At 42.8% G+C, this 18,605-nt stretch overlaps 1 protein-coding gene across 1 annotated transcript; it reads right to left on the reverse strand.

Annotated features, from left to right (window-relative positions):
• Positions 1-503: 503 nt before the first annotated feature.
• LOC122723541 (extensin-like) lies at positions 504-13,686 on the reverse strand. The gene is made up of 2 exons (XM_043956026.1): positions 13,227-13,686; positions 504-832 (listed from the first exon to the last, which is right to left on the reverse strand). The coding sequence occupies exons 1-2, from the start codon at positions 13,684-13,686 to the stop codon at positions 504-506; spliced, it is 789 nt and encodes a 262-aa protein (XP_043811961.1).
• Positions 13,687-18,605: the final 4,919 nt, after the last annotated feature.

Here is an 18,605-nt window from a genome sequence, read left to right on the forward strand (position 1 = left end):
ACCCAAGTAACTCAGTCAGTGAATATGCAAATCTTTGACTCAGTAATCTGAATTTAACAACCCCAACTGTATCTAATGTGCAACCAGTTAGTGAATCAACAGAGAAGTTGGAATAAAATTTCCAAATAAGTTCATAGTAGATTGGACAGTTAATGGCAAAAAATTTATCCCAACCAATATTCACAATCAATGCATTCACATTTAAATCTAATTCCTGTACAGTAGGATCATGTAGGATTTTTTTCTTATACAATAGGAAAAGTTGAAACTAAGGCATACATTGCTTTGTCTTTTGCATTTGTAAAATGAAGGTTACCGTTTAATTGAGATGGAGCTGGAGGTAAGTGATATTTGCCCCTCCCAAGGCATGCCCATGTACTAGCAACAGAAGCATTTACCACAGCGGGGTTATCGATTGGAGAGGCAGGAGACTGATCTTCTGAAGAGGTGGAGTGATGCAACTTGTCAAAAATTTGCTCACTGTCGATGGTGGCTAAGGGGGATCAACCAGCGGAGGGGGAGACGGCCGCGTTGGTCACAGATGATGATTGTTGGCGTCGGGCGGCGCGGGTAGGTGGCTCGATGCAAGAGGAGGTGGCTACAATGGTTGCACATGAGGGACCCGTGGCAAGAATCACGGCGCGATCCAATGAGGCGTGAGCAGCGGCAGTGGTGGAGACGACGCAATCTTGTGAGTCAGTCGTGGCTAACCGAGGTGAACGCGATCTCGCAACGAGTGGGACATCGCAATCCAGTGAGACGCGAGCAGCTTCACGTGCGTCGGTCGTGGCAGGCAGTGGTAATGGAGGGGTAGCGGCGACGGCTATTGTTTCTGGCAGGTTACGATCGGTGAAGGTACAAGCTCGCTGGCCGTCAATGATGGAGGCAGATCATCATTTGGGAGCCATGGGTTGTTTGCTGCTATATGAGAGAGAAGACAAAATTGGAGTTAGGTTTAGGAAGATTAAAAATAAAGAGTAAAAAGGAAAGAGAAAAAAAATAAATTTAACTCTAACCTCCTGTACCCAAAATGTAATGACTCGGAAACCGGACCGCTACCGGCGCTAGGATTCAAGTCGACTTAAGGTCGCCGGAACCCGTAGCAAGCCTACTGTGCACTCTGTGTACCTGCTAAATCCCATACATGATCATACATTTCCATAAAAATTTTGAACTTTTGCATTTACCAAGCTTGACCTGTGTATGCACTAACTCTGTGAACATAAAACCATATACTAGAGCTCTCATCATATACTCTAGATGGGTCATCATCAAATATCAAGCTTAGTTCTCATCATAACATACAATAAGACATAATGAAATGATCATGCACACAAGGGATAACATACTCTAGGGCCAAGCACAATACTATCTCCATATACATTACATCATCTCTATACATTACATTATCTCTGTGTACAATACATCATGTCCACTACTCTATACTATTACATAAACCTTTACCCTTGCTGATACTCTGTCTTCTCTCAGGCCCTGAAAACATGGGGGTAGGGAGAGGGGTGAGCTACGAGAGCCCAGTGAGCAGAACAATAAAACATTTCATAAAACATGCTATCACGAAATGCGTCATAGCACAAGTAAAGCACATCATGGATGGACTGACCCAAAAATCCCTCTGCTCTGTGCCCGACCCTCAAAGGAGCTCCTCAGGACTTCTGTTACATACAATATACACTGTGCCCGGCTCTCAAAGAGCTCCTCAGGACTTCTGTTACATGGAAATAATAATCAGAGAGCTAAAAGGTCTCCATGTTGTCCATCCCCATCGACAATAAACAATGCAATGCATCACCTTCGTGAACACTAATGCAATACACCCTAGTATAACATGGCATTTATGATGCATGAATCATGCTCAAAACTTTGCATTTATGTAAAAACACAGTTCAGTTCCACTCACCTCTAGCAACTGCTGGGCAGTCTCTGTATCTCTAACTCTGTGGGCCTCTTGGGTTCCTCGGGTCCATACCTACACAGGTAGACTCAAATGAGGGACCGAACATACTCGAACATAGCTATAAACATCTCCCCAAAAACCCCCTAAAACATCATAAACATGCATGGAAAAATGGGCAAAGGAAGGCTGGACAGGGGACTTTCAGCGGCACCTTCGGCGGCCGAAAGTCCCTTCCAGATCCGAAAGTCTAAACTTTCGGGGGCAAGGTTCGGGGGCTGAAGGACTTTCCAGAGCCGAAAGTCACCCACCTTCGGCGGCATGTTCGGCGGCCGAAACTCCCCTCCAGAGCCGAAAGTCCAAACTTTCGGGTGCGAGTTTAGGCGGCCAAAACAGCCTCCTCAAGGGGTTCGGCAGCCTAACCTAAGTTCGCCAAGATGGCAGAACTCGGGTCAAACATGCATACTCAGCCTCCAAAACCAAACCAAACACGCTCAACATGCAACCAACCTCTCATAACCATGCATATACCCTTATCCATGCATATAGGAGCGTAAAAACTAGTTTAAATTCCACAAACATCATCAAAGCATCAAGTATGGCATATGAGCAATATACCCTTTAAACCTCTATATCCACTTAAACCATACCATAAAACTCCCTTAAACGCTTTAAAACATGCTTAAAACATAAGGGGAGGTGAGAATCCATGCTTACCTCTTGAAGATCAAGAGGATCGATGGTCCTAACTCGGAGATGTGGAGGAAAACGATCCAAAATCTCCAAAACTCTCAACTTTGCCTTCTTTTGCTCAAAACTTCAAAAACACAAGTTAAAAACTCAATAAAGCTTGCATAATTTGAAGAACATGGTGAAAACAGCAAAAGGAGATCACAAACTCACCTTTGCACGAAAAGAGGGTGAAAACACACCCCATTTTCGGTCAAAGGAACTTTTATAGGTGGCCAACTGACTCCCCTTCGGCGGCCAAAGCTGCATGCGAAACCATGCAATGTTCGGCAGTCGAACTTCTCTTTCGGCGGCCGAACCTGCAATGTGCCTCCTTGGTCTTTTTCTTTTCAAAACTCAATTTTCTTACTCAAAACCATAAAAACCTATAAAAACATTTTGAAAAACCTCTATTTTCCCCCTCTGGAAGGCTCCGACATCCAGAAAGTTTAGATTCCAACGGAGATTCCTCCGGAAAGTAGGAATTCCGGTGCCGGTGTCTAGCCGGGTATTACACAAAACACACCGTTTTGTGAGAAAAAATATAAAATACAGACCTGTAAAATACGTAAGGTAAAATCCTCAGACCTGTAAAATACTTACCACTAGAGAAGATGACTGAGGATAAAAAAATTGAATGAGACCAAATAAAGATCAAAACAGGGGAACATTCTTGTTACCCATCGTGGAGCTGGGTATGGGCATAACCAAGAACATAAACTTACCTCTATGGATTTTTTTCTTTTTTTTTTAAAGAAATAAAATATATCTAAAGAATGGCAAGAGTAGTTCTAATTTAAATTCATAGTTAGACTTGACTTCCTTGCAAGTTAGTCAATGAAGTGGAGGAAAATCACTGAGATTAATTTTCTCAACTTGCTGTGGCTTAAAATTCTCATAAAAATATTTTAGATGATGGCCATTGACCTTGAACGAATTGTTGGTGTCCATACTCCTTATTTCTACAGCACCATGAGAAAAAATATTGGTGATAATAAAAGGACCAATCCATCTAGTTCATAATTTACCAAGAAATAATTTCAGTCTAGAATTTGGAGCTGTCCATCACCTTGGGCTACAGGTTTACCCAAGACTGTAACCCCCCAGTCCGAAAATCTTCCAATTCATCATCTTTTTATTCTTTTTCTTAACTTCTGCTCAAAAATCCGTCCAAAATCAAATTCCAAGTAAAAATTAATTATTTATATCAAAATCATAGCAAAATCATGGAATTTAATAAGGAAAAAGTGGTGAGTTTTGTAACTCATCAGAATCTCATGAGATATGGGCTAATTTGTGTGCTTTAAATTAGAGAATATCAATTTTTCTACGTTAGATACGCTTCTACTATTGTTCGGAGATTTGCCTAGAGACTTAGACGAGTTTTCGGTCAAGTCTGCTCAGCACTGCACATAAACAACTTTTTTTCTTTTTGATTTTAACTCATCTTTGCTATAATTTGCATCACTATATAAAATCCATAAAAATTACCAAAATGAATAGCATTTATAGCTCATTTGACTAAATATTTAATTAAAATATATGTTAAATATATGTATCATCATATTCTCCCACACTTGGACTACGCTGACCCTCAAGCATTCAAATAATTTCGAACATGAATCTCATTCTCAAACTCATCAATTCACACCATTTTTTCACCTAGACTTTTGTATTGAATCATAAACAATATATTAGCATGAATATAACTAGCAATCCTAAGAGTCACATTGAAAACAATAATTCCAACAAAATCTTTGATATAAATAGGAAAGGTCAAGTTATTTACACTCAATCACACAAATAGTCAAGTAGCATTTATGGAGTAGTAGTCATTAGGCTTTACCTTAGCCAATTCTATTATTTTTCAAAGTTAGTTCTCAAGTCTTGAAATAAAACATTCAATGCTTTTTATTATTATTTATTATTTATGAGCATTTATTCATGTTTTGCTTGAAATATCACCACTCTTTTGATGTGAATATCTATCTTCGGTTACTCAATTGGTTATAATTACAAGAGACTACTATTACTACTCATGGTCACTTAATTAGTGAAGTAATTTATTTTGTGCTCTTTTCTCTCTTTTTCTTTTTTTTTTCTTTTTTTATTTGCTGCCTTGAAAACTTTATATTTTTTACAAAAGTTTCATAAGAATTAAAAATTTCATGGTTTTTGTAAATCATAGTTATACTCTAGTAGTACCTTAATCATGGAAGCATACTTGTCTTATTCAAACTCAATTATTTATCCTTCAAGATAATTATAAAATACTATTGCAAACAATACAAAAATCGAGATAGTCATCCATAAAAATGTTAACATTCAATCCAAATTTCAAAAAATTTCAAAATGAGTGGAACAATTAAATTACAATATTTAGCCAAGATTCCTACCAAAAAATATAAAAAAAAGTAAAAAAGAAATGAATGAAAATAAAATAAAAAATGCAGTATTTATAGTTTCCGCCAATTCCCACACTTGAATTATACATGCACTCAAGCATTCAAACAATTTAGAACATCAACCTCATTCTCAAACTCGTTAATTCATACCACTTTTTCACTTAGACTTTTTAATTGAAGCACAAATAGTATATTAGCATACATATAACTAACAATTCTAAGAGTCGCATTACAAACAATAATTTCAACAAAATTGTTAACATAAATAGGAGAGTTCAAGTTATTCACGTTTAATCACACAATTAATCCACTAACGTTTATGGAGTAATCACTAAGTTTTATCTTAGTTAATTTTATTATTGTTCAAAGTTGGTTCTCAAGTCTAAAAACAAAGCATTCAAGACTTTTTAGTATTATTTATTATTTATGAACATTTATTCATATTTTTATTGAAATATCCCCACTCTTTTAATACGAAAGTATATCTGTCCCCACTCTTTTATTATTGTTCAAAGTTGGTTCTCAAGTCTAAAAACAAAGCATTCAAAACTTTTTAGTATTATTTATTATTTATGAGCACTTATTCATATCTTTATTGAAATGTCCCACTCTTTTAATACGAAAGTATATCTGTCTTTAGTCACTCAATTGGTCACGGTTTCAAGTGGCTATTAGCACAACTCATAGTTACTTAACCAGCGGAGTAATTTATTTTATACTCTTTATTGTAATACCCGGCTCGTTCAGACATCGGAATTCTTACCGTCCGGTGGAATTCGAGGTTGTCGGAGCCTTCCCTAAGGGTAAAACAAAGGTTTTAAGATGGTTTTAAGTGGTTTAAAGGTTTTATGTTAGAAAGGATATGAGTTTTGAAGAGAAAAGACTAAGGAGGCAAAATGCAGGTTCGGCCGCCGAAGGTAATGTTCGGCCGCCGAAAGTGCCTTAGGTTTGGCTTCCGAACTCCAAGTTAGGCCGCCGAACGTTGCATGGTTTCGCATGCAGGTTAGGCTGCCGAAGGAGGGGCGGTTGACCACCTATAAAGGGCTCCTTGCTCTGGAAAAAGAGGAGGTTTCTCTCTCTTTTTGGGCTAAGGTGAGTTCATGCTTTCCTTGGGTTGATTTCATGGTTTCTCTTCAAATCTTTCAAGGTTTTCATGAGGTTTCTCCTTGAATTCAAGAGTTGTGAGCTTGGAGCAAGGAGGTGGAGCTTGGAGACTTTTGGAGCTCGGATCTCCATATCTTCAAGTTTGGGATCACACCAGCCTTTGTTCTTCAAGAGGTATGTGTTGATCCTTATGTTTTCTGATGTATTAAGCAAGTTTTATGGAGGGAGAAGGGAGTTATGCATGAGTTTTTGCATGAGTTGTGCATGTGAGGGTCTAGGGACCCTTTGTGCCTTTGTATGTTGTTTGAGTTGTTTTTGGGGTTTTGAGCTTGTTCTAAGCCCCTATGTGTTAGTAGAAGTGTTTATGCATGTTGAGTGAGGTTTGGGGGAAGTTGAGTATGAGGTGAGCAAGGTTCTGCCTATCTGGAGAACCCAGCTTCGGCCGCCGAAAGAGGATTCGGCCGCCGAACGTGTTGAGGAGGTGGTTTCGGCTGCCTAATCCTGCCCCCGAAGGATTGGACTTTCGTCTCTGGAGGGGCGGTTCGGCCGCCGAAGGTGCCGCCGAAGGTTAGAGACTTTCGTCTCTGGAGTGTGGTTTGGCCCCCGAACCATGCCCCCGAAAGGGTTCGGCCGCCGAAAGAGGAGATTCGGCCGCCGAAAGTATGTGAGTTTCGGCTCTGTTCAGGACATTCGGCCGCCGAACCTGCCGCCGAAAATGTCCTGTCCAGCCTTCTTTTGCATGCTTTATGTGATGGTTTTCAGAGGTTCAGAGGGGTTTATAGGGGATTGTTTAAGAGTGATTCTGAGTATAGTTGACACCTCATTCGAGTCCATTTGATTCAGGAGTGGACCCGAGAGATCGAGGAGGTCATCAGTGTTAGAGGTTTCAGAGTCAGTACAGTTCTGCCAGAGGAGCAGAGGTGAGTAGAACTAAACTTAATCTTTTTATTAAAAGATACAGACTGTATGAGCATAGTTCATGCATCATGGATGCTATGATTTATATTAGGGTGATTTGCATTAGAATCACGAAGTTGTTGCATTGCATATTATGTGATCAGAGATTAGGTGGACCCAGGCGACTCCAATAGCCTAAGCTTCGGCTCCTGTCATTGTGTCAGGTCAGTTGGGCAATTACTTGTTGGAATGCCCTGTGTAGCTCCTTTGGGGGGCCAGTGTTGACAGAGGGTATTTTTGGGGTCATGTCTACCTTAGTGGGGATTGGACCAAGGCGACTTCAATAGCCCGTCGAGGGAGTTTTGGGGTCATGTCTAATCCAAGATATATTGAGATGCTTGTGTTGTGATGCATTTTCATATATAGTGCGTATGAATGAACTGTTTTCAGTGTTTCTACTCACTGGGCTTTAGAAGCTCATCCCTTTCCCTTAATCCCAGTTTTGCAGGTTCAGAGTAGCTGGGAAGGGTAGAAGCATCAGAGTTGCTAAAGGATTGCATATGTAATAGCATAGTGTGGACATGATGTATGTCACATGATGTATGTCACATGATGTATGTCAAATGATGTATGTAAAGAGATGTAATAGATAGTCAGTTGAGTTGTATATGAGATAGAATGTGCTTTTGCCTATAGTGTATGTTTAATCCTTGGTATATACATGTATCCTGTTTTTAAAGTTTCTTGATGAGAAATGAGTCAGACCAGACTTACTATATGTTGTGTTTCGAAAACCCAGTGACATATAGTAGATACAGAGGAAAGACCAGGTTTGATTCCTGTGATCCACAGAGTAGACCACTAGAGAAGACCAGGTTTGATTCCTGTGACTCTATGGTAACCAAGTTAACTTATGATATGCTGACCCTTACAGAGTGGGTTCTATGCTGCAGTGCGCATAGTGCATGGAGGTTACTTGGTAGAGCGTCGCTGGTTAGCCCCTGAGGGGTAGTTCAGACTAGTATGTCTGAGCTTTTGGTTCATATGATTGGACCTCCAGAGAGTGTTTTACAGGTTAAGTCTGGTTGTGTTACAGACAAGTTGTAACAGTTATAGTCCAGTCGGATCATGTATGGGATTTTAACAGATACACAGAGTTCAGGATAGGCTTACTACGGGTCTAGGCGGCCTTAAGTCGATCTGGATCCTAGTGCCGAGCAGTTTGGGCCGTTACAAAGAGGGTACCGGTTTCCGGGCTGTTACAGATGGTATCAGAGCATAGGGCCTCTAGAGTACGGTGTGCTGAGCTAAGATGCTCAGGGATTAGAGAGATCTCACATCGGAAAGAGGTTGTCTTAGAGGGCAAGCACAATAAGATAAGATCATGTCCACTAGGATAGGATGTTGAGTCCTGTCTATATGATGATGTGTAATGCCATGTGAGATACATGTGCATTGAGGATATGAGATATCTGATGTTATGGATGCCTGTTGGGAAGATCCTCTAGCCCTCAGTATGCATGAGATGAGATGTATGAGATAGAACAGACCAGGTGTGGCTTAGTCGCCACTGGCACAGAGTAAGAGCAGTTCAGGCGAGACTGTAGTGCCCCTGGCATAGTTAGACAGAACGATGAGATGGATATGTAGAGGGCTATTGGTGACCAGTTCATCCATGAGATGAGATGCTTTGCATGTGTATGGGGTTCATGTGTTATCACATGGATCATATCATGATGATATGCCCATATGATGTTATGTTTATGTGGTGCCATGGTTGAGGTGGACTCGTGTGTAACTGCATGGGCCAGATGCTGCTATGGTTTCTGTGTGTGTGCTCTTTTTCCGCAGGCAGAATGAGAGGTACTCGTTGATCCATGAGATTGACAGGAGTTTCTCTTGAGAGGAAAGGTATAGATACTTTCCCCTTGTTCTGCCAAGAGTGCAATAGTGTAGCATCAGCCGAGAGGGTACATCAAAGGACCTAGGAGGTCTTTGATGCAGTCAGAGGAGGACTGGACCCTAGAGGCTGTCAGTTGATGAGCGAGGTTAGAGAGAGAGATGTTCAGAGAAGAGATAGTAGCTAGAGGTTAGTGTGCCAGAGAGGGTACTGAGAGAGGTGCTAGGAGATGCTATGGTCTCGGGTTTTATAACCCCAGGTATAGTGAGAGTGATCTCTCATCTCTAAGTGCAACCCCTAAGAGAAGAGAAGAGTAAGAGTAAGAGCAGGAAAGGAAGAGAAGAAAAAGAAGAGTAAGTTCAGGAGAGGTTAGAGTCCGGTCTGGGATTAGACCAGTAGTCGAGGCAGAGGAAGGGGGTCAGCCTCTTATCCCTCAGGTTTCCATAGAGAAGGTCCGTCAGCTTCGGCTAGGATCTTCACCCAGGCTCAACAGGAGGCAGTCGCATCAAACACAGTGGTGCCAGGTATGCTCACTCTAGAGTGTTTTGATGGGCATGTTTTTGTGAACCCTATTGTTTTTCTACTCCTGTTGCTGTGAGAGCCAGATAGGATGGGTTTGAGGACTTCTAGGCTTAGAGTGAGAGTTACCTCTTTGGGTTAGCCGACCCGAGTATGATCCATCAGAGGCGGGGCATGTAGCGAGTGGATGCCTTCCAGCTGACCTTTTGGTTCTAGATTGGACTGGTCGATGTCCTTCTAGTGATGGAGTGGCTAGCTACTCGTAGTGCTACCGAGTCAGTAGAGCCAAGGTAGTTAGGCTCACAGTTTAGGATAGACTAGAGGTAGTCCCTAGGAGGGACAGAGTAGATTGCCTAGAGGTTTGATGTCAGCCCTACAGGCTCAGAGTTTGCTCAGGAGAGGTCGTTAGAGGGTTCTCGCTCCTGTGAGAGAGTTTAGTAGTTGGGTTAGGGAACCAGCCTCTGTGTCTGTGGTTGAGAGAGTTCTTAGACGTCTGCCCAGACGAGCTGTCAGGTTTATCATCTGTCAGGGAGATAGAGTTGGGATAGGAATGGTGTCTGGACCCAGAACCATTTCTTTCTTTCCCTACATGATGGCACCTGCAGAGTTGAGCGAGTAGTAGAGAGCAGTTGTGAGACTTGGTAGATAAGGGTTTTATCCGACCGAGTACCTCACTCTGGAATGATCCAGAATAGTTGCGGGAAACGAAGGATGAATCCTTGAGGCTTGTAGCGACTGTAAGCAGTTGGACAAGGTCACTACCAGGGACAGGTATTCCCATTCAGGATTGATGATCTATTGGATCAGCTAGCAGGAGCTGGTCGTGTTTCCTAGATAGATCTGAGATCCGGGTACTACCTGTAGTGAGTTCAAGTTAGTATTAGTTAGTCGTGAGAAGTCAGAAGAGGAGCAGCTAGTTTAGTACAGATGAAGAGAGAAGGGCAAGGATCAGAGTGTGCAGCGAAAGCTGTTGCTGTGTAAGAGACGTTGTGGTAGTACTGGAGGTGTCTCCTAGAGAGGGGGAGATCTCCGGAGATCTCACCTGCTTAGCTCAGTTGTGTTTACTGTGCTAGGAAGACCGAGAGTTTTCACTCCAGTAATACCGAGTCTCTTTTCTGTATGCATGTTTTAGAGCAAGAACATTCGGGGACGAATGTTTTTGTAAGGGGGGTAGATTGTAATACCCGGCTCGTTCAGACATCGGAATTCTTACCGTCCGGTGGAATTCGAGGTTGTCGGAGCCTTCCCTAAGGGTAAAACAAAGGTTTTAAGATGGTTTTAAGTGGTTTAAAGGTTTTATGTTAGAAAGGATATGAGTTTTGAAGAGAAAAGACTAAGGAGGCAAAATGCAGGTTCGGCCGCCGAAGGTAATGTTCGGCCGCCGAAAGTGCCTTAGGTTTGGCTTCCGAACTCCAAGTTAGGCCGCCGAACGTTGCATGGTTTCGCATGCAGGTTAGGCTGCCGAAGGAGGGGCGGTTGACCACCTATAAAGGGCTCCTTGCTCTGGAAAAAGAGGAGGTTTCTCTCTCTTTTTGGGCTAAGGTGAGTTCATGCTTTCCTTGGGTTGATTTCATGGTTTCTCTTCAAATCTTTCAAGGTTTTCATGAGGTTTCTCCTTGAATTCAAGAGTTGTGAGCTTGGAGCAAGGAGGTGGAGCTTGGAGACTTTTGGAGCTCGGATCTCCATATCTTCAAGTTTGGGATCACACCAGCCTTTGTTCTTCAAGAGGTATGTGTTGATCCTTATGTTTTCTGATGTATTAAGCAAGTTTTATGGAGGGAGAAGGGAGTTATGCATGAGTTTTTGCATGAGTTGTGCATGTGAGGGTCTAGGGACCCTTTGTGCCTTTGTATGTTGTTTGAGTTGTTTTTGGGGTTTTGAGCTTGTTCTAAGCCCCTATGTGTTAGTAGAAGTGTTTATGCATGTTGAGTGAGGTTTGGGGGAAGTTGAGTATGAGGTGAGCAAGGTTCTGCCTATCTGGAGAACCCAGCTTCGGCCGCCGAAAGAGGATTCGGCCGCCGAACGTGTTGAGGAGGTGGTTTCGGCTGCCTAATCCTGCCCCCGAAGGATTGGACTTTCGTCTCTGGAGGGGCGGTTCGGCCGCCGAAGGTGCCGCCGAAGGTTAGAGACTTTCGTCTCTGGAGTGTGGTTTGGCCCCCGAACCATGCCCCCGAAAGGGTTCGGCCGCCGAAAGAGGAGATTCGGCCGCCGAAAGTATGTGAGTTTCGGCTCTGTTCAGGACATTCGGCCGCCGAACCTGCCGCCGAAAATGTCCTGTCCAGCCTTCTTTTGCATGCTTTATGTGATGGTTTTCAGAGGTTCAGAGGGGTTTATAGGGGATTGTTTAAGAGTGATTCTGAGTATAGTTGACACCTCATTCGAGTCCATTTGATTCAGGAGTGGACCCGAGAGATCGAGGAGGTCATCAGTGTTAGAGGTTTCAGAGTCAGTACAGTTCTGCCAGAGGAGCAGAGGTGAGTAGAACTAAACTTAATCTTTTTATTAAAAGATACAGACTGTATGAGCATAGTTCATGCATCATGGATGCTATGATTTATATTAGGGTGATTTGCATTAGAATCACGAAGTTGTTGCATTGCATATTATGTGATCAGAGATTAGGTGGACCCAGGCGACTCCAATAGCCTAAGCTTCGGCTCCTGTCATTGTGTCAGGTCAGTTGGGCAATTACTTGTTGGAATGCCCTGTGTAGCTCCTTTGGGGGGCCAGTGTTGACAGAGGGTATTTTTGGGGTCATGTCTACCTTAGTGGGGATTGGACCAAGGCGACTTCAATAGCCCGTCGAGGGAGTTTTGGGGTCATGTCTAATCCAAGATATATTGAGATGCTTGTGTTGTGATGCATTTTCATATATAGTGCGTATGAATGAACTGTTTTCAGTGTTTCTACTCACTGGGCTTTAGAAGCTCATCCCTTTCCCTTAATCCCAGTTTTGCAGGTTCAGAGTAGCTGGGAAGGGTAGAAGCATCAGAGTTGCTAAAGGATTGCATATGTAATAGCATAGTGTGGACATGATGTATGTCACATGATGTATGTCACATGATGTATGTCAAATGATGTATGTAAAGAGATGTAATAGATAGTCAGTTGAGTTGTATATGAGATAGAATGTGCTTTTGCCTATAGTGTATGTTTAATCCTTGGTATATACATGTATCCTGTTTTTAAAGTTTCTTGATGAGAAATGAGTCAGACCAGACTTACTATATGTTGTGTTTCGAAAACCCAGTGACATATAGTAGATACAGAGGAAAGACCAGGTTTGATTCCTGTGATCCACAGAGTAGACCACTAGAGAAGACCAGGTTTGATTCCTGTGACTCTATGGTAACCAAGTTAACTTATGATATGCTGACCCTTACAGAGTGGGTTCTATGCTGCAGTGCGCATAGTGCATGGAGGTTACTTGGTAGAGCGTCGCTGGTTAGCCCCTGAGGGGTAGTTCAGACTAGTATGTCTGAGCTTTTGGTTCATATGATTGGACCTCCAGAGAGTGTTTTACAGGTTAAGTCTGGTTGTGTTACAGACAAGTTGTAACAGTTATAGTCCAGTCGGATCATGTATGGGATTTTAACAGATACACAGAGTTCAGGATAGGCTTACTACGGGTCTAGGCGGCCTTAAGTCGATCTGGATCCTAGTGCCGAGCAGTTTGGGCCGTTACAAAGAGGGTACCGGTTTCCGGGCTGTTACAAGTGACTTGGGCAAGCACTGGGCAAATCACTGGGCATATCACTTGGCAAGTCTGTGGGCGCATCAGTGGGCACATCGCTGGTCATAGCGCTTGGCACATTGCTGGTGAAATCACTGGGCGTACTAGTGGGCGCATCAGTGGGCAAATTGCTGGGCACTTCAGTGGGTGCATCGCCTTCCTCATGTCCTACGGGATGTGTGGCAATGGTGGTTTCTGGTTCTGGCTCTGATCTCGGCGGTGGAGGTGGCGACTGAGTTCTTGGCCGTTTCTGGCCGTGGCCGGAGGAAGTGGTGGCCTCTGGTGGCGTTTCGCCCTTAGGGTTCGCCGTCGGGGTTATTGGGGATGTGGACGGTGGAGGTGGTGTCGGCGTTCTTGGCCGTTTCCTTTTGCCGGTGATATGTCTGGACGGCCGGTGAGTCGGTGCGTCCTGTCTCTGTTCCAGTAGCCGGTGGTGTTTCAGTGCTGGTGGTGGCTGGTGGAGGGGTGTCCCGCGCTTCGTCATCACTGTCGGAGGGGATGGGCCTCGGCAGCCCTAGTTTCTTCCACATGAACGGTCCGCCGGTGGCCTTCATCTTGATTCGGACCATGGTGGTCTTGAGCTTGCCGGTGGTGGAGTGGTGGTTGGAGAGAGAAATCTTGAAGGAGAAGAGATAAAAACAGTAAATTGCGTAAAAAGTAAAAATAAAAGAAAAGAACTACTTAAAGTGATTTGGGTATGTGAACTGCCCTGATCATTTAATGCTGGCCCTCTGGATTCTTGACAGGGTGATTTGACCAGTGATTTGGATAAGCAGTGGGCAAATCACTTGGCCAGACCGCTTCTCCTTTGCAGTTGCTGGGCTGGTACTGTTCACGCCCTTTTCTGATGATGTGCTTGATTTTGCGATTGGACCGGTGATCTTGGTCAAATTATCTGGGCAATTGGGCAAATCACTGCCCCGATCACTTGTGACTATGGTATATTCAGTCGATTTGCCCGGCGATTTGGGCAAGCAGTGGGCAAATCACTACATCTGGGCTGCCTCCCAGTAGCGCCCTGTTTTCTGTCTTGGGCTGGACTTCAGTGTCTTGCTCAGCAGTCTTGGGAAGGGGGATCCAAGGGAACCTCCTCCACAACATGGACAATAAAACCTTCATAGAATCTCTTCAAATGATGCCCATTAACCTTGAAAACCTTGCTTGTTTGTGGACTCCGTATGTCAATAGCTTCATGTGCTGTATCCTGTCTCTGATTCTGGTGAGATGAGCCTCCACCGAATGGTCTTGAGGTGCCTTTTATGTCCTCCAAGGTCCACCCAATTGCTTTTTTTTGCTTCTTTAACACATCAAGGAGCTTTCCTCTTCTTCTTGGCTGAGCTGGTTAGAAGTAATGACTGGAAGTGAATTTCCAGCTCCCAAGTAGGCATATTTGAGGTGGCTTGGCAATGGTTTCAGTTCTGGTGCAGTTGCTGACTGTGCTGATTTCTGCTGTTTGCTGTCTGATTTGGGCTGTGATTTGAGCAGATTATCTGGTGTTGTGGGCAAATCACTGGGCAAATCACCCATATCCAGCAAGTTACAACAGTCTGCTGTTTTTTCTGCTTCAGTGATGTTGCTGTCCACTTCTCCTTTCCTGCAAAGACCATCATAAAGTAAATTTTCTTGATCAAAATAAAAAATTTCTTGATTTAAATCATCAATAACATCAAGGCCATAAACAGGAGAAACATCATTGGGGAATTTCATGGCATCATAAACATTAAATTTGATAACTTCCTCTTCAAACTCCATAGTCAATGTGCCATCATGCACATCAATTTTAGTTCTTGCTGTACTTAAGAATGGTCTTCCAAGTAGGATATCAGAGGTGATTTTGCCCTTGTCTTCCTCCATGTCAATAATATAAAAATCTGCTGGAAAGACTAATTGGTCCACTTGCACCAACACATCTTCTAGCACTCCCTTGGGGTAGACAACAGATCGATCAGCCAATTGGATCATAATGCTGGTGCCCTTGAGTGTACCTGCATTCAACAAGTTAAAAATAGAAAGAGGCATGACATTTATTGAAGCTCCAAGGTCACACATGGCCTTCTTTATTCCCACATTGCCTATTTTGCATGAAACCGCGAACATTCCTCTATCCTTGCATTTGGTTGGAAGTTTCCTTTGGATTACAGCTGAAACACACTCCCCCACACTTACCTTTTCACGTTCAGCAAGTTTCCTTCGGTTGGTGCATAGCTCTTTGAGAAACTTGGCATACCTTGGAATTTGCTTTACAGCATCAAGTAGGGGAATGTTGATTTCCACCTTGCGGAGTGTCTTCAATATCTCTTTTTCCTCTTTCTCCTTTTGGGACTTTGCAAATCTCTTTGGGAAGGGAGGAGGTATCTTGAATTTTTCTGCTGGTTGCTGTTTCTGCCTTTGACTGGATTCTGCCTTCTCTGGTGATTTGGGCAAATCACTTTCTGCCTTCTCTGGTGGTTTGGGCAGATCACTACTGGACAGCTCAATTTGACCAGCGATCGGGTCAGTTTCTACTAGTGAACTGGGCAAATCACTGCCCTGATCACTTTCTGGCAGAATTTCTTCCATGCCCTGTTTTTGCAATTTTTCAGCCCTATTGTCTTGCAACTCCTTTCCACTCCTTAATGTGATGGCGCTAACATTTTTTCTTGGATTTATCTCAGTTTGGGAGGGTAGCTTCCCTTGTGATTCAATTTTGTTCAAGGATGAAGCCATTTGCCCCATTTGTTTCTCAAGATTCTGCACAGTATTTGCCAAATTTTTCACAATCTCTTCAAGAGATGCATTGGGATTCTGAGGTGCAGCTTGAGCTTGATTCCTTTGCTGGTAGCTTGGATATTGATTTCCCCTTGCATAACTAAAATTTGGATGGTCCCTCCAACCTGGATTATAAGTATTTGCATAGGGATCATACCTTCTTTGCCCATTGAAGCCTCCAATAGCATTGACTTGCTGGTCCTCCTCCTGAAGGGAAGGACATAGATCAGTAGGGTGGTTGTTGGCACATATTCCACATGTCTTGGGCTGCTGAATCTGCTGGACTTGTTGGGTTTGACTCACAACAAGGCTTCAGACAACATTGGTGAGTTCAGAAAGTTGGGATGATAAAATGGAATTACTCACCTCATTTACATTCCTTGTTGGCAGCTCTTGGTCTCCAAATTGTTGAGAAACTGCAGCCATGGAGGAAATTAAGTCCCTCATCTCTCGAGGTGATTTTTTTTCAATTGTTCCTCCACAGGCTGCATCAATAAATTTTCTCTCCGAGGGTAGCAAACCTCCATAGAAGTACTCAATGAGAGATTGGTCAGAAATATCATGCCGAGGGCAGCTTGTGCACAACTTTTTGAACCTTTCCCAGTACTCATACAAGCCTTCAGAGTGCTTTTGCTTTATGCCACTTATTTCTCGACGGATGCCTATGCCTTTTGAGGTTGGAAAGAATTTTCTCAAGAATGCTCTTACCATATCAGCCCATGATGTGATGGATCCGGGTGGCAAGTAGAATAGCCATTCTTTGGCATAGTCTTCAAGGGAAAAAGGGAAGGCTCTAAGCTTGATATCGTCTTCTGGAATGCCTTGGGGTCTCATGGTTGAGCACACAACGTGGAATGCCTTTAAATGCTTGTGAGGATCTTCATTTTCTAGGCCTCTGAATTTAGGAAGGAGATGAATTAGACCTGTCTTTAGCTCGAATGGTGCTGCCAATAGGGGATATTCAATGCATAAGGGTGCTTGATCTCCTACTGGTTCAGCTAACTCTCCGAGAGTTCTTTCCCGTGGCTGAGGTGCTTGGATGGGCACGTTTCCAGCTTGTATTTTAGCTTCTACATGTGCAGCAGGTGGTGCTGCCATTGCTGGATTTTCTGCCATAACCAGAAGTTCAGTTTCTGGTGCAAATTCAGTAGTAGGAGGTGCGGTGATGGAAGTTTCTGCTGGTGCAGAAATTTCTTCAGCAGGGGCAGTAGCTGGTCTGTGAGATGGAGTTGTTGATGAAGATGGTTTTGAGGCTTGGTTCCTCAAATTTGCTTGCTTCCTTAAGCTCTTGGCAGTTTTTTCAATCTCGGGATCGTAAAGAAGAGTGTCTTTACGGCCAGACCTAGTCATAAAGGGAAAATACGTTAGTTTAGATCAATTCCCCGGCAACGGCGCCAATTTTGATAAGCGGTTGTCGAAGCCGTCAAAAATAAACCTATTAAACAATCAATAATAAACTTGTAGATAGTGGCAATAGGGTCGAACCACAGGGAATTGACACCAATGATTTTCTTAATAATGACTAGGTCAAGTAAATAACAAGTAAATAAAAGAGGGGGGTTTTGTGTTGAAGATGTACTAAAGCTAATTAACAATAGCAAGCAAATAATTTAAAGATGAGTAAATCAATAAGAGAAAAACTTCTAGTTGAAGTATGGTTCTATTTCAGATTGTTTAGAATTGATCATTGATTCTTTAATACTCCTATTTATCTCAATAAATTAGTTTAGGATGTGGAAGACGCTTCTCACAATCCAAATTCCTCCTTAGTTCTAGTTTGATTAGGAAACGTTCGCTAATCAAACACTAATCAACAAGTTGCCAAGGAACGTCCTTGGGGCATTATAGCATCGAACAACTGTTGATTGCATTAAGACTTAGAGAAACCCAATTCTATCCTTGCCAACCGCGTGGTCAAGTTTAGATTATGCAATTTGATTAAATGTGTATTTGAACAACCTAAGCAATTACGGACCTAAATCATTCAAACAATATTGCTTAAGCAATTTAAAAGCAATGGGCCCTTATTGATTCTAAAAGCAAAGTAATATTTATGGAGAGCTCAAATTGCATAAATATTGAAAATAAATAGAAGTTTAACAATGGAGATTTAAATCTCTCAATTCATCACAAAATCTGAAATTCACCAACTTCAACTAGAAAAGAAGGACTTTGGCCACTCATGGTGGACTAAATACACAAAAAGATGAAAAGAAAAGAAAAATGAAGATGCTGGAGAGTTTCTGGCGAGTTGAGTTGCTGATCAGCGGCTCCTTTTGCTGGTTTGGAGGCTCTCCTTTTATAGCTGCAGAATTTCTCTCCATCTAGGGTTTTGAAATCCCTCTTTGATTTGGTGTTTGACTCCTCTTTTGATGTTGATTTTAATTGCAATTGGAATTCCTTGGATGAGAGACTCTTTCGTGGCTCTTGGTTTTGTGTTGGAAGTGATTGGATTGGATTTGGACTTCTGAAAATTCGGATTTCTGTTTTCTGCCCATTTTCCCGCTCTGCTGTAAGTTTCTGCTGTCGAAGTGATTTGCCCGGTGATTTGACCAGTTTCTTCAAGTGATTGGGCAAATCACAGACCCGATCACGTTTCTGCGAGTCAGTTCTCTCTGTCTTCTGCGAGTGATTTGGCCAGTGTCTTCGAGTGTC

Source organism: Manihot esculenta, chromosome 4 (assembly GCF_001659605.2).
Source record: "Manihot esculenta cultivar AM560-2 chromosome 4, M.esculenta_v8, whole genome shotgun sequence".
Classification (NCBI taxonomy): Eukaryota; Viridiplantae; Streptophyta; class Magnoliopsida; order Malpighiales; family Euphorbiaceae; genus Manihot; species Manihot esculenta.

Excerpts from the sequence above, each read along its gene's own strand:
- LOC122723541 (XM_043956026.1), bottom strand. The coding sequence starts at position 13,686 with ATGACGAAGCGCGGGACACCCCTCCACCAGCCACCACCAGCACTGAAA. Across the intron at positions 833-13,226 it reads TGCGCCCACAGACTTGCCAA|AAACAATAGCCGTCGCCGCT; the intron begins GTGATATGCCCA and ends GTAACCTGCCAG.